The 14694-nt window shown below is 36.9% G+C and overlaps 1 protein-coding gene and 1 non-coding gene across 2 annotated transcripts; one reads left to right on the plus strand and one right to left on the minus strand.

Moving 5' to 3' along the window:
• Window positions 1-6505: 6505 nt before the first annotated feature.
• TCP17 (TCP domain protein 17) lies at window positions 6506-9204 on the plus strand. Its single transcript, XM_089146999.1, has 2 exons — window positions 6506-6734; window positions 7428-9204. The coding sequence occupies exon 2, from the start codon at window positions 7521-7523 to the stop codon at window positions 8682-8684; it is 1164 nt and encodes a 387-aa protein (XP_089003125.1). The 5' UTR covers window positions 6506-6734; window positions 7428-7520; the 3' UTR covers window positions 8685-9204.
• Window positions 9205-12686: 3482 nt separating this feature from the next.
• TRNAT-CGU (transfer RNA threonine (anticodon CGU)) lies at window positions 12687-12758 on the minus strand. The gene has a single exon. It is a non-coding gene; the product is annotated as a tRNA-Thr (tRNA).
• Window positions 12759-14694: the final 1936 nt, after the last annotated feature.

A 14694-nucleotide genomic window follows, 5' to 3' on the forward strand; every position in this document is an offset into this window, starting at 1 on the left:
AAGTATATTTTTAGCATGAAGAAATTTGTTTTTTTGGGGGTTCAAACAAGGCATCAAGAGTGACACCCTATAAATTTCCATCTTAGATTCTGGAAATTCTGCTCTCTATTTTATCTAGTGCTGATCCAAGATTTTTCTTTCTTTTATCTATCTTCTGTTTTTTCTCCAGTCCAGATCCTCTACATTCGGGTGATTCTTCCATTTTCCCATACTCACATATGGCTTGTCCATGGGAGGATGGTAGCACGGTCCTCATGCCAAGCCTTAGGGAAATGTGGGAGGATGGGAGCACAGTCCATCTAGGTGGAGAGGCCCCTTACTTTTCTATAGATGATCACCTAAGTATGTCATTAGGTTTAGAATCCAAATAATGTAATCCTTGGTTCTTAACGCTCATGGTTTGTTACATAATGTTGTTGAATTTGTTTTTAGAGTTTTTTACGTGTGGGTCTCTTTAGTAGACCATAAACTAATGTTGGATCCCCTTAATGCAATATATTACATATAGGTCCTAAGCAGACTAACAATGTTAGTTGCCGTTAAATATATTCAAATTTCAAATGTGAAGAGATCAAAGTGCCCCTCAGATTTAAAAAGAGAAAATTGGTCATTAAGCGTCAATTATATGGTTAAAAAAATATTATACATATCTTAAAAAAAACACAATGTATTAAATAAACCGAGGAGCATTTTGGTTATTTCACGTTTGAAATTTGAATATATTTAACGGCAATTAACGGTATTAGTCTGGTTAAGACCCACACGTAATATATTGATTACACAATGCATTTGTTATTTTGACAGATCATTTAATTTATAATTTTTTTTAAGGATGCATTATAATGTTGATAGCAATTGTTTTTGGGAAACAATGGTAGCTTTGTTAAAATATGATATTCCCTGCGATAGTATTTCCTCCTATTTGTATCAATCCTAATAAGGTTGGCAAGAGCCACTGAGTGACTTTAGGTTATAAGGATATTATTTCTATTACAAAGGTTTTTAGGTTACAAGTTTTGTTAAGTTCCTTTGGTTTGTTTTTGGGTGAAAAATAAACAATAGTTAATAGTTCTTTATCTTGTGGACTACAATTGTAACTTGATGTCAAAGCAATGGAACAGTATTTTCACCGTCATTGAAGATTACTCAATTGATAATGACCGGCACTTTTTAGTGAACAGCATTCATGAATCATGGAGGATTTCTGGTGAAAAAAATAATCGCGCGATAATAGATATAGCAATGTCAGTGTACAGATGTGCCTCTGGCATCCTTGTTGTAGCTCTCATGACAAGTCAATTTAGAGTGTCTGCCCCTTTTCTCATATGTTTGTACATTTGCTTTCCTCTTATTCCTTGGAATAGATGTCTTTTCTTTTCGTACAGGAAATGGGAAGAGAAATGATCAACTTCCTGTAATTTGTATTTTATTGATAACTGATTGAACATACATTAACTGTTTGATGAAAATCCCATGTAGAGTGTCAACATAGGATGGGCAGGCCATTGTCACAATGTACCAAGACTTTGCAACTGTTTTCATACTTATGGGTGAGGGTTAAGTAGCTTTATTTGCTCAACAAAATCGTCTTTGGCACCATTGGAAACGATTGAACACTCAAAAGGCTTTTAGGTGAACCAACCCTAAACTTGAAACGTCAAAATTGGAGCAATTTCTTACTTCTTTCCCATATAAATTCATTGTATCAAGTCTGTGTTGCTTGTCGGATAGCAGAGACCTTAAGAACTAAATGGTACATGCATGAAGAGGAAAAGGCAGGCTTTACCTGTGAAGAATGCCGGAGAACCTGCTAAACCTTCATGCCCCACCATATGGGTAAAGAAAGAACAACAAAAAGCAGGTTTGCAGAGCATATATCGAGTGGGCAAAACCATACTCCTGAATTGTGGTAGTTATGTTTCATTACTGCAATTCCATAAAGAGAAAATTTTGAGTTCTTCTAGTTATATCATGTTTAGGGAAAACTAGGGTTTGGGTGAAGGATATTGTGTGATTAGTTCATTGTGCTCATCTCCCTATGCTTGATACAGTGGCACCCAACCCCAGATTTCTAAAGGGAGAGCTTGGTTGAACAATCATTTTTTTATGCTTTGGTTTGGGAATCATAAGCGGAAATTGCTTGGGTCATGCTTGGAAATGTGTGGTTTGATGGTCTTGCGCATTTAGCGTGCAGGACCCAAGCAAGACCCATCATAAGCTGATTGAGATGAAAATTATTTGACTGTGTCTTTCTGCAAAAAATTTAATCGTGTGGGACTTGGGTTGCAAATGGGATTAATTTTATCCACCATAAATAAAACAAAATTAAATGCCCAAGAATCCCACTGGCAATTTACAATCACCATCACTATAGCTAACATTATCCTCAGCATCAACCATCACTATTATGGCCCATTAATGGCTAAGAGAGAGAAAAAAAAAGAGGGGAGAGAGAAGAATTCTCAACCATAGGTGGTTGGGAGTACAAAACAAACAAAATACACATGTAAGAGTAAATGGGTAATCCATAAGGTTCATGGAATCTCAGGCTGAGCCATGACAGTGACAGTGCAAACCCTAGAAAATTAAAGAAGGGATGAAAAGGAAAAAGAAGGCATAACCCATCGTAATCACTGCTGTGAAAGCGTGAAAAAATACAAAGTTTGTAGCAGAAGAAGGTTAAGAGAACTGCACGTCCCTTCTGCCATAAAAGTAAAGCAGCAAGAAAATTGAAAGTAAATGAGGGAGGGAAGGGTTGTGCAGTGCAGTGTACTCATCAACAGTGAGCCTTCTTAACTTTCTTTTCTTTTTGGTGAACAAACACTCTTCTTTATGAATTATTACACAGTGACAGCCTTTAACCACACAGCTCCATCTTACGTACACTTCTGTTCTTCTGTCCTTTAATAACGGTCTTGTTTCTCTCATTCTCTCTCCTTATGCAGTATGTCAGAGAGCTTGTCCTTGCACAAATCCACAAACACAAACAGAGAAAGAAAGAGAGAGAGAGCAGCAGCAGCTGCGCAGCTGATAGACTTCATGATCCATTTTCTAGTATCGATTGTTCTCTAATTCCTGAGGACTCAGTTTTTCTTTTTTCCCCTTTTCTTGGTCTGGGTTTTTACAAATAAGAAAAAAGAGAGCTTAAAACTATGCAGAAAAGAACGGAAATTGCAAACAAAGAAACCATTTTGTTTTACTGCCAAAGTGGAATATAAAGATGTGTCTTTGAAGCAGTTCACACCTCCCTCAGATTGATTATGTGTCTACGAAGAAAGTCTTTCTTGGAAATTTACTGAACTACACGTATAGCCTTAAAAGATATGATGAAATTTGATGATTCAGCAGGACTGGAAAGCAACTAATTAATCAGATCTCATTTTTAATACTAATTCAAAATGTATACCAAGTTGAGGAAGATGATAGCAAAGGCATGTGCACGCAAAGCATTGCATAGCTATGTTATAAACATGCTACTTATTTCTGAACTCTAGAAAGTTCAATTGTTAGCTGGTCCCTGTTGTGATGTTTCAGTTGCCTCAGAATGCTAGGTTGCTGGCTTCAAGCTGTAGCTGAAAGGTAACAATATGATGGGAGATCTAAGGCAAATTAAACTGATTCCAGAAATTAGACTGCAAAGTGTAATCAAGGTTGTAATTAAGTGGCTCTCATGGTCTATTAGCCTGAAAAGCTCTTTTACTCTTGTCTCCTTTTGACTCTCTTTTGTAGTGTGACCCATTATTGGAGAAAGGTCAATATGTTATACCTGATTTCTCAACTGAGAAAATTTGTACTTGGGAGTTTGGGAATACATGTTAAGTCATAAATCAAAGATAATAGTGGGATGGATCAGTTACTTCAGGGAATCTTCAATGATCCACCACTCATGGGCTGGAGTAAAGATCACAATATCACTAGAGTTTAGTATGTAAAATATACAAGCTTATTCACTATCCATACCTTAAGATCCTTCTTTACATCTGATTTTAAGGGGTGGACTTGAATGCTGCGTATTAATCTGTCGAGATTTCGATCTCGAGCCCGTCTCGCAAGTGATTAAAAGAGAGATGAACGCTCGACCGTTGGCAAATGCGCAGCACTAAAGTCGATGCCCATTTTTAAGAGGTAGGGATCTATCAGCTAGGTTGTGGTTGATGCTGTCTGAACATAAGAGTGGAAAATACTGCGGGCACTCCTAACTATGGGGACCAGTTGTTTTGAATTAATGTACCCTAAAGGGGCAGAAAAGTCCAGCACTGTGAACTGTTCTTGGGATTCAATATGCCATCTCTTTTTCAGATTAATTACCTGCTGATTTCACAGGCTTTAGGGTTTCCCTAACCCTAATCCCAAGCATACCTTTCTGCAAGTATCAAGTCAAAAGAGTCCCTTCTCCATGACATGTTTCTCTCTCTCTCTCCCCCAACTTTTTTTCATATGTCGGCAGGCAATATATATAACAATCTTTGTATTTGCTGTTTGAAGAAAGAAAATTAAGGTTTTAAGCTCTTAACACAATTGTCTTGTTCATGTACATTTCTGTAATCTGGTTGATAGCCAGAACCCTTTTTTGTGCTAAAGAACAGCAAAGAAAACTATTAACAAGGACGCACAGGATTAACATAGAGGCCTACCCAGACAACGAAAAAAGGAAAGAAAATTAATTCTAGTACTCCGGCCACCTTGGCATGGCCATTAGCAAAGCACAGGAATTATACATACCTTCAGAATGGGAAAGCCCTCTGGTTCAATTAGGCATGTTCCCTACAAAATTACTAGTCTGTTCTTCTTCTTTGCCCAACAAATGATTTTATGTTGGTGCAGTACTGAGATAAACTTTTCTGTAAGTAGTCTCAGTGACATTTTGGGTATACCCTTCAGCTAGAAAGTTGGAGGCTTTAGTGCAGTTGGACCAAAACCAAAATTGAAGCTCAATCAGACTACTGTAGGTTCCACAAGTCTGCCTGTCAAGGAGGTACTGTTGGTATTAATGGCCTCCCAAGGTAAGATAGAAGTTAATAGGTATTGGGCTTGTGTGCAAATTGAACGAAAAGAATTTACAGGGAAAATAACATAGGAAACTTAGCATATCCAAAGGCCCTTGTCACTGTCCTTCTATTAATGAGTTTGCTTGCCCTTTAAGCATGGACCTGAGTAGATCAAAACCAATAATTCAAAACATGATGAGATCCACTTGTTCCACTACTTGGAAAATCAAAAAATCATCCATAAATCATATGACATCTGTTACAGAAAGGTCTAGCATTTTTTGGAGGTTTATAAACAGAACTTTCTATATCTAGATAGTCATAACTAATCAATCTGTTTGTAATGAAAAAACAAATTGATGAGTAATCCCTTGATCATATTGAAGAATGAAATCGCTCAATTTCCATTGTTTGTAGGATAGAGTCCCTCATTATATGGTTAATGTTAAGAGATGAAGTTTGAATTAGTTGGCACCTTGGAGTGTCATGTTCAGCTTACTCTATGCAAATCTCTAGACATTAGAAAGTCATGTGGTCCAGTTTCTACTCAGTGGATTTCTCTGAAAGAAGTTTTATGTTGGTCCCTCATCTACAAAATAGCTCTTCAGTGTTTGGAGTAGTTATATATCATCCACATCAAGCCGATAAAGCACGTAATTTAGACCACACCTTCGAGAGCCACATGATGAGATTACGCGAATTTCATGCTTTTATTTCCTTGTTTCATCATATATAGATCATCTCTCACATCACATCTAACCAAGGAGATCTTCCAATGTGCTATACCATTTATGCCTCCCAATTCATTATTGTTTTTCAATTATCTTTAAACTGTCTTATCCTATTTCCCTGCTAGAACTATTTCAGATGTTTTATTTCCTGATTAACTATATTGCAATTGCCTAATAACGATTTATTCTCCATAAAAAACTCATTTGACAGCATTAGGTATTCGTTTAAGGTAAAAAACTAATGGATAATCAAAACTGAAAATTTTAGAACTTTTACCTTTCACATTGTCTACTTTAGGATTTGATGCCATGGATATCTTCTCTAGTGCTTTGTACATACTTGACCCATTACAATGTGAAAACAAAATGGCTATAGTGATACTTATTGATAAACTCTCAACATCACTGCTTGTATGAGCAAATGGCTGGTCCCAGCAATACTTAAAATCCTACTTTGCCACTGTACCAGCAGTGGCTTTAAGCATTTGAAGCATTTAATTAACAAGGAGTGTCTCCTAATTGACAGTGATTTCTCTTAATGTTAGTTTATCTAGGGATTAGTACTCTCTTGTATGTTTCGTGTAATGTGACTAAATTCAGTATTACTACAGGGAAGAAACTAGAACTGTGGTAAAGGAAGACTAAATTATCTAAGCAACAGCAGCTCAGCAATATATTAAAAGAATTGAAAAAATGAAACAAAGAGCAGAAAGTATACTAGGCCATTTATTTAACAGGTGTCAATTTATGCCACATGGTTGCAAATAGACCATACCTTTATCTTTTCCTTGACATGAAGCATGGTTTGTGAAATTCGAGCATCTTTTCTTTCTTCAGCTCAGGCAGCTTCTTCAGCAAGAAGGTTCTCTGAAAGAAAACTAGAGTTCAAAGTTGAAACCACTGCAACTCAGATGAATTCAATAAGAAATTTAAAAGGGGCTCAACTGTGTTACAAGATCCTCTAGCTGTATCAAGTTTCAAGTTTTCTAAATACTCATCAAGTTCCAATCCTCATGTAAGTAAATCTGGGAACCCTAATTCTTCTTATGAGTAGCCAATCGATTGGTCTTGGCACCTCTTTCTGTTTCTGTGGGGAATTCATTCAAGGTTTCTCTTGTTTCTGGATATAATTTTATGCTCATTTCACTAATGAGTTTGATATTCATTTGTTTCTTTGCTCCTTGTTGCATGGTAATCATCAATCTTAACTTCACTGTCCAATACTGTTTATAGATGCTAATTTGTTTTTCCAAGTTCCTACTCTCGGTTTTGCGGGTTAAAATTTACAAATCTTATCACTGTTTCTGCGTTAGGTTTTATATCTATAAAGAGTTCTATATTCTAATTCCTATTATTTTTTAAAATTTTTTTTTTCATTTAATGTTATGAGATAAATTCTCTTTTTGTGTTGTATAATCAGAATTTTCATTTGCATTGATTGCAAATAACAATTTATTTGCTACACCAATTTCTAGCTATGAAAATTTCTGAATTTTGTCCTGAAAGTAAGATAACATACAGGCAAGTTTTAGAATTATATTCGGGCAATGCTCCTGAATGTTGCTTCTATCTTGCCTGCTATTTTATAAACTACATCGAAATTCTCTCTCTCTCTCTCTCTCCCCCTCCCCAACTTATGTTCATTACTACAAACTGCATTTTAAGCTATCTGACTATATTTTTTTTCTTCATGTGTTGTGAAACTCAGAGCAATGGAGAATTGCAAGAAGAGACTTCCCATGAAAAATATTCAGTTGATTAGATTAGGAAGCTCAACATTTATTCAGTTGATCACTCACCAATGACGCTGAGGCATAAGATGATCACAAATTCAAGAGAGAAGGGCTCTCCAACAAAGCAGGAAAGCAACACAAATGAGAGCAACATCATTAAGGCATCATCTAGCTCTAGAACATGGTCGGGGCTAAGGGATCCAAGGATTGTTCGGGTTTCGCGTTCCTTTGGAGGAAAAGATAGGCATAGCAAGGTTTGCACCATAAGGGGATTGAGAGACAGGCGTGTTCGGCTTTCAGTGCCCACTGCTATTCAGCTTTATGATCTCCAAGATAGGCTTGGGCTCAATCAACCTAGCAAGGTTGTAGATTGGTTGCTCAATGCTGCTAAGCATGAAATTGATGAACTTCCTCCACTCCAAATCCCACCAGGAAATTTTGGTCAGTACCCACAATTGGCAATGGTTTCTCATGAAATGGATGCAAACCAATCTTCTCTTGCTTCCCTTATAGATGCAAACGCTGAATATGTGAAGGATGATGGAGGAGCTCACTCTTCATCAACTAGTAAGGTAGGATTAAAGATCAACGAAGACGTTGCTGGGGAAGATCCAACTTCATTAGCCAAGTTAAATTATTGGAATTTAGATACTCCTTCCAGGTTGAAGTCTAAAGAAGTTGCTAGAGATGCAGTTCCTGACAAAATCAACTGGATGAAGAGAAGCGAGCAGGATAATCAAGAAGGTGGTCTTGAGGGTTCTAAAGCAAATATCTCTTCCGCTTCAGGCTTTGTGAACAATGCAATACCATACACTTCTTATTATCACTGGGAGCCTTCAAATTTATCTTTATCTCATGTAGGCTATTCATCATCTCAATCTCATGAAGATCCCCATAACTATAATGTTGTGTCATTGCCTTCTTCATCAGCTCTACCATCAGGATCTCAGCTGTTGGTATATCCATCTGCATCAACGCCATCTTTTATTCCTCCATATGTTACTACTGCCCCAGTGGATTGTGATCCAAGACTAGCCAACCACATTCAGATGTTGAGCTCAAGTTCCCATGGCCTCCTACCAAATTCTCTTTACTCAATAAGCCCAACCATGAGGCCATTCTTGAGTTCAGCTCCTAGGGTTGTTCATGCTCAGAACGAAAGTCAACCAAACAAGGACAGCAGTGGAGATCCTTCAAACACTCAGACAGCAAGTTTTTTTCATAAAGGTTAGCAATCTATATGCTTGCACTGAATACTTCTCTGTGTACACTACATGTGATGCTGTTCGATCCTTGATGCATGGAAAAAAGCAAAAGCATGGCACTGAGAAGCCAGAGGTTAAGTTTGATCCACAAGGAAGCTAGCTTTCTCCATTGGATTATTCTAGTTCATTAGACAAAAAAAGACCTCAAGAGCTTGGTTGAAAAGCTTGTACCTATGTTATCTGATAGCTAGTTATTAATGCAGTATTCAGTTTGAAACATTTGTCCTTGTTATGATTTATTTTATCGGTGATTGAATGTATTTTCCATCTGAGAAATTCAGGTTGCCTCAACAACCCAGTCATGAATTTTGGTTTTGTCTGTAATTGGTTTATGTAAGTTACAAGGTTTAAAAGTAAGTATTGTATTGTATTGTATTTTAGTGCAATTCAATATAAGCACGTATCAATATGTATTATATTGATTGTACCAAATATTGTACCAAATTTGGGTATGTATTGACTAATAACGTGGGATACTTTAAATCTTGTTTACAGCCCAATTATTATCCTGTTCAACTGGTCAGTGATTACATAGCTCTTGCACGTTTTTTTTTTTTTTTGGGGTAAAAAGGAGAACTGTATTTATAATGAAAAACCACGATTACAGCCAAAACCTAACTTATCAAACAACAAACCCATTGTAGATCCAAAGGGGGTTGTTTAAGGTAAGGAAAGCTTCTTGTCTTTAGCCAAGTAGACAGCCACTAGATTAGCTTCTCTCAAAACATGCTTGAAGGTGATATGGTCGAACTATAGAGCAAGCTTGAGAATATCCTGGACATGAAATATAGTGTAAATCTCTCTCTCTCTCTCTCTTACTCTGTGTCTCTAGCCATTACTTGACGATGAGAGAATGAATAAACAGAAGAAAAGTGTATTGGAAGAGCAGTGAGATGGAAAGGTAGGAGAGCCAACTGTTTGGGTAAGACAGAAGAGATAGGGGCAGCAGGTAAAACATTTCACACAGCCCAAGAAAATAAAAGGGAAGATGGGCATGTCATATTGTTGGGTGTGTTTTCCGTAAACAAAGCAAAGTTTGTTGTAGGGTTTGGTTGAAGGAGTCTTGAAAGCGGGGTCAAATAAAAGGTAGCTTTGGTGGTCCTACGAGATATAACAGAAGGAAGAAGGTACAAAAATAATTAGGGTTTAGTGATAGTGGTCCACTCTCGTATGCATGAAAATGACTAAACGATGTCACTGTTTCACATGTGGTCGGTTCTTCACTTCTTGGATCTTCTTCTCTTTCTTAAACCATTAGATTAGTTGTTCTACACTACTCTGCATGATTTGATCTTGCTGTAGCAATCTTCAGACAGAACAGTTAACGCTGCTTTCTTCATTTCATCCCACAATGATGAAACTCCATTAAAGCCCTACAACACAGTAAATATACTGAAACAAAAGAACAGTGTCTGCTGCGTCGAACCAGAAAGGCTATCAACCTGATAAAGGTGGCTTTGAAGATAAATTCCATTGGAATGGTATGGAAGTCTTTCATTTCATATCCTTAGGTGGTTGCTTCTTGGAAGATTAAGGAAGCTTTGGCACTTCAAATTAAGGAACTAGGAGTTTTGACATTATGATTTATGAGCACCATTAGGCTGATCTTGAAAATTTTGTCAATAAGAAGAGCATTATCCCCGGTTTGAACAACTGGGTCGGACCGCTGTCGACCTAAGGTCAGGCTGGAGTCAAGACGGCTGAACTGGAGTTTGACCTGCTTAAGCTGGGGAAAATTATGGCAGTTCAGGAATATCGAGCACAGGAAAGCCGACGAGATTAATGGAAGCTAAGGAGATCGACATTATACAAAGGATTGTGTTGTTGCATAATTCGGTCTCTCCCGATCGATTGTTCGAACTTGCAAAAACGTGCTCAACCTCTCAATGTATTCAATAACTTAAGAATGCCTACCTTATGATGATAACCATACCAGCCTCTTTATATAGTTTTTGTTAGTCGATTACTTCGAGGAGTTCTTGTCATGCATAAGAGTTCTGTTAAGAATAGACTTCTCTTCTGTAGTTTGAACTGAATTGGGACAGCAACAGTAGAGTCTGATCCAAACTCTTCTTCTTACTGTATAAGCTCTCAAGCTCGGCTCTAATATGGTCGAACCTCATGCTTGACCAAACCCGAACTGACCATAAGATCTGGTTCGACGGGTTCGACCATAATAGACTGTAAGCTGAGTGGCATATGACATATCTGCTCAGGGTAAGATATTCGATGCCGAATCCACTATAGTCGGAATCTAATCCCAACAAATTTGGGATTTGGCTGCACGGCCACTTTCCCTATACAGAGTGGGATAGAATCTTGGAACCCACTAAGAAAACCTCTAACTACCCTAAATCCAATGATCAAAGAAGAAAGAAAGATGCACTAATCTAATCATCCTACATTCCAAATTGATGTTAACAAAACCCTTACTTTGTCTTCTCAAGGTAACATGAATAATCTTTACTCATTCACAAGCTTTGCAAGTTATCAAAGTTTTCTTAGTACTGTTTGCAAACACTGACTTGATTGTCTAAGATTACCTCCCAAAAGTAGATTTGCCCTTAACTTTTTCTCCTTTTGATGGATTTCAAGTACTAAGAGGAGGGCCATTAGTCAGAAAATTAAACACAACAAAAAGCATTTGGACTAATTGAATATACTCAAGAGACTTAAAGTTGCATCTTTACGTGAAATAATTAAGAATCTCTGCGTTACTTAAAAGAGAATATAGACAATAATATAAAGAAGAATTTATGTTGGATTCCCCTTTTTTGGGAAAGAACCTTAGACTTAGAAGATACTTCTTTTGTGTGAAAATTTTAGAGGATTCCAAGCCCACTAAGATCTCCACTTGCATGTTGAATCAATGCGTCTGAATACGTGATAAATGACGAACTGCTGATGGGTTTCTCCTGTACTCTACAAACAGGAAAACTAGGTTTAGGAATAGTGATTGGTTCCTACCTTCTACAGAAGGGTTAAAATGGGTGCCACCTCATGTACTTGGAGATTTGGAATCTCAACACTTTTACTGATAACTGTATTGTGTATTATTTTGTAACTTTTGTTATGACTACTAGACAGTTTTGTAACCATTTTTGTATGTCTTTCTATGTCGACTATGATGGTATCAGAATTTTCACTTGTATGTCTTCCTTTTTTTTTTTTTGGTAAACAACACTTCATTCATTAAATAAAGAAAAGTACAGACACACAGCTGCATGAAAACACAAGATTTAAACCGAATCAAGGAGCGGAAAGTGACCAAACTGTCATACATGCAATAGACAGAGTCATCCTGAGTAAGTGGGTCAAGCCCAATATACCCTTAGAAAGAAAGGTGCAACAAATACAGCACCAAATAAGCACCGGCACTTGTATGTCTTCCACTTCCCCTTTTTCATTTCTCTTCAAATCAAGGAGCGGAAAGTGACCAAACTGTCATACATGCAATAGACAGAGTCATCCTGAGTAAGTGGGTCAAGCCCAATATACCCTTAGAAAGAAAGGTGCAACAAATACAGCACCAAATAAGCACCGGCACTTGTATGTCTTCCACTTCCCCTTTTTCATTTCTCTTCAAACTTGCATTTCCATTCCTTTCTAAATCATACCTTAAAGCTGCAAAATCTTCATAATAATCGTTGATGGAGCAATATATATACAAGGCGAAAAGAGCCTAATCGTTGCTGGTTATCTCTGATTGACCGAAGAAGCGCACGAGGGGGACCAATGAATCGACAATGTAGCCAGAAAACCCTCTGCATACACCATTTTTGGCTCCGGCTCCTCGTCCTCCCTCTAGACCATTGTCCTCGGTTAGCTCGATAGACGGAAGAAGCGCACGAGGGGGACTAGTGAGAAAAAAAATTCATGTGGCTCTTACCAAAAATAAGAAATAGAGCATCTTAGTTGTTTGAGGCCCCAACTACAAGGGTATTTTAGGGAAAATATGAAAATATAAAAAGCTCCCGGCGAGGATCGAACTCGCAACCTTTCGCTTACGAAGCGAACGCACTACCTCTATGCTACGGAAGCACCACAAGATTTGCCATATATATATTGTTTTCTAGAAAACATATTTATAGGTTTCAACTTTTCGTATTCATGATGTTATCTATATTGGCTAGGGACTATTACATATACCATATGGAGAGTTGTACCTGATTTCTCCAATAAGAGGTGTTGGTCATTGCCAGCTAAGCAACTGTTTGATGGTAGATTTGAAAATAGAAAAAATTTCAAGGAAAATCCAGGATATTAAAGAAACGCACAAGCACCTCAAGACTATGCTAAATTGGCAGCCACAACCTTTTCCATTAGAAGTTAGAACTATTAGTTGGTTAGAATAGATGAATAATACACCCTTAGTTGTATTATTCTATATCTTATAGTATAAACAGATGAACAAATGTTTTTTTTTTTAAAAAAAAAAAACTCATGAGAGAGGAAATAAGATAAATTTAAGATTCTATTTTATTAAGGAAGATCATAAGATTTTTTAGAGTTTAATGACAGCTTAGAAATTATGATACCCAACAAAGTATGCTATTGTGCGAATTTAAAAAACATTTTGCGATTGTCATTGCCAATTTTGTTTAGTTTTGAAGTGTCATTGTTTTTGCCAATTATTTTAAGATGTCCATTAAATTTTTCCTAAAAAGTAAAATAGAATTTGAAGATTAGACTTGATTATTTGCAATCCTTCTATTGCATCCCAATTACAAATCTCATCCTGACATTCACAAGGTAATACTGAGTGAACTCACTCTAGTTCGAAAGTTTGTATTTTTTTTTTTTTTTTTAATAAGATTTTACAAATACCCCAACGTGGAGATACATGACGAAAAGCACATACATATACATATTACATCTCAAGTATATGCCAAATTACCACTCCAAAGTGATATCTAAATCTGCATAGGAGTACACTCTGGCTGTGTTTTTTTTTTTTTTTGTAAGTAAGAAATTTATTTATTATAAGGTGAAATCTTTCTTACAGCCTAAACCTAGTAAATCAAACAAAAGAAACCAGCAAAGATGTGGGGGTGGGGAAGTGATAGTGAGAAAGACATATTGGGAGATAGCACTTTCCTTAGCTAGAGCATCTGCCACCATGTTAGCCTTTGGCAGTGTTTTTCGATAAATCATTGTTTCTTCATTTTCTCAATTTTAGAAATAACATTCCCATCATGGAGGACAACGTGTTCCCTTGCCTTGCTGGTGCCCTCCTTTGCAGCCGCCGAGATCGAGTGAGCAAAGCCTATTATGGGGGGTGGCTCTCCTTCGTTTGGGGTTATTTTACAATTTATTGAAATACATTCCTTGGCCTTCTTCTTCATCCAACCATCTCACATTTATATTTGAGTAAATTACACTGGCACCCCAAAATGGAGGCTTTAAAATACTGACACTTCAATTTATGTTTGAAAAACACATACACCCTAATTTATTAAACACGTTAGTCTCTTATGTTAGTGAAACAGTTAACCCACGGTTTATTTTCCTTTAATTCAAAAAATGCCCTTACCAAAATTTAGAAGAGAAAAAAAAAATAAAAAAATCCAATAACAATGTTTTCATAAAATAACCTCTGAAGGTGGAAGATTGTCTTTCTATTTTTATTTTCCTTTTTTTTAAATGAGAATAATATTTTTTTTTTCCGATAACAATCTATTTAATTAGGGAACCGGACTAGCCAAGGGAGCAAGAGACCATAGCTCACGCTACCAAGGAAAGGAAATAAACCAAGCAGTCGCGTCCGAAAGAGATTAGGCTTTCCAGGCAAAGAGATATGCTATTACATTGGAATTCCTAGAAATATAAGCCACATTACAAGATATAAAAGTACCACAAGGTACTCTAATATCATCAACAATGGCTGTTGCTGTGGGAATGGTAGTGCTGATGTTGGTTGATTAATGCACTTAACCAATTCCATACAATCAAATTCCACCATGACTTGATCCATACC

This window comes from Hakea prostrata, chromosome 3 (assembly GCF_041222555.1).
Source record: "Hakea prostrata isolate BN-2017 chromosome 3, UWA_Hpros_2, whole genome shotgun sequence".
NCBI classification, from domain to species: domain Eukaryota; kingdom Viridiplantae; phylum Streptophyta; class Magnoliopsida; order Proteales; family Proteaceae; genus Hakea; species Hakea prostrata.

Coding starts and splice junctions, on each gene's coding strand:
- TCP17 (XM_089146999.1), top strand. CDS start 7,521: ATGACGCTGAGGCATAAGATGATCACAAATTCAAGAGAGAAGGGCTCT.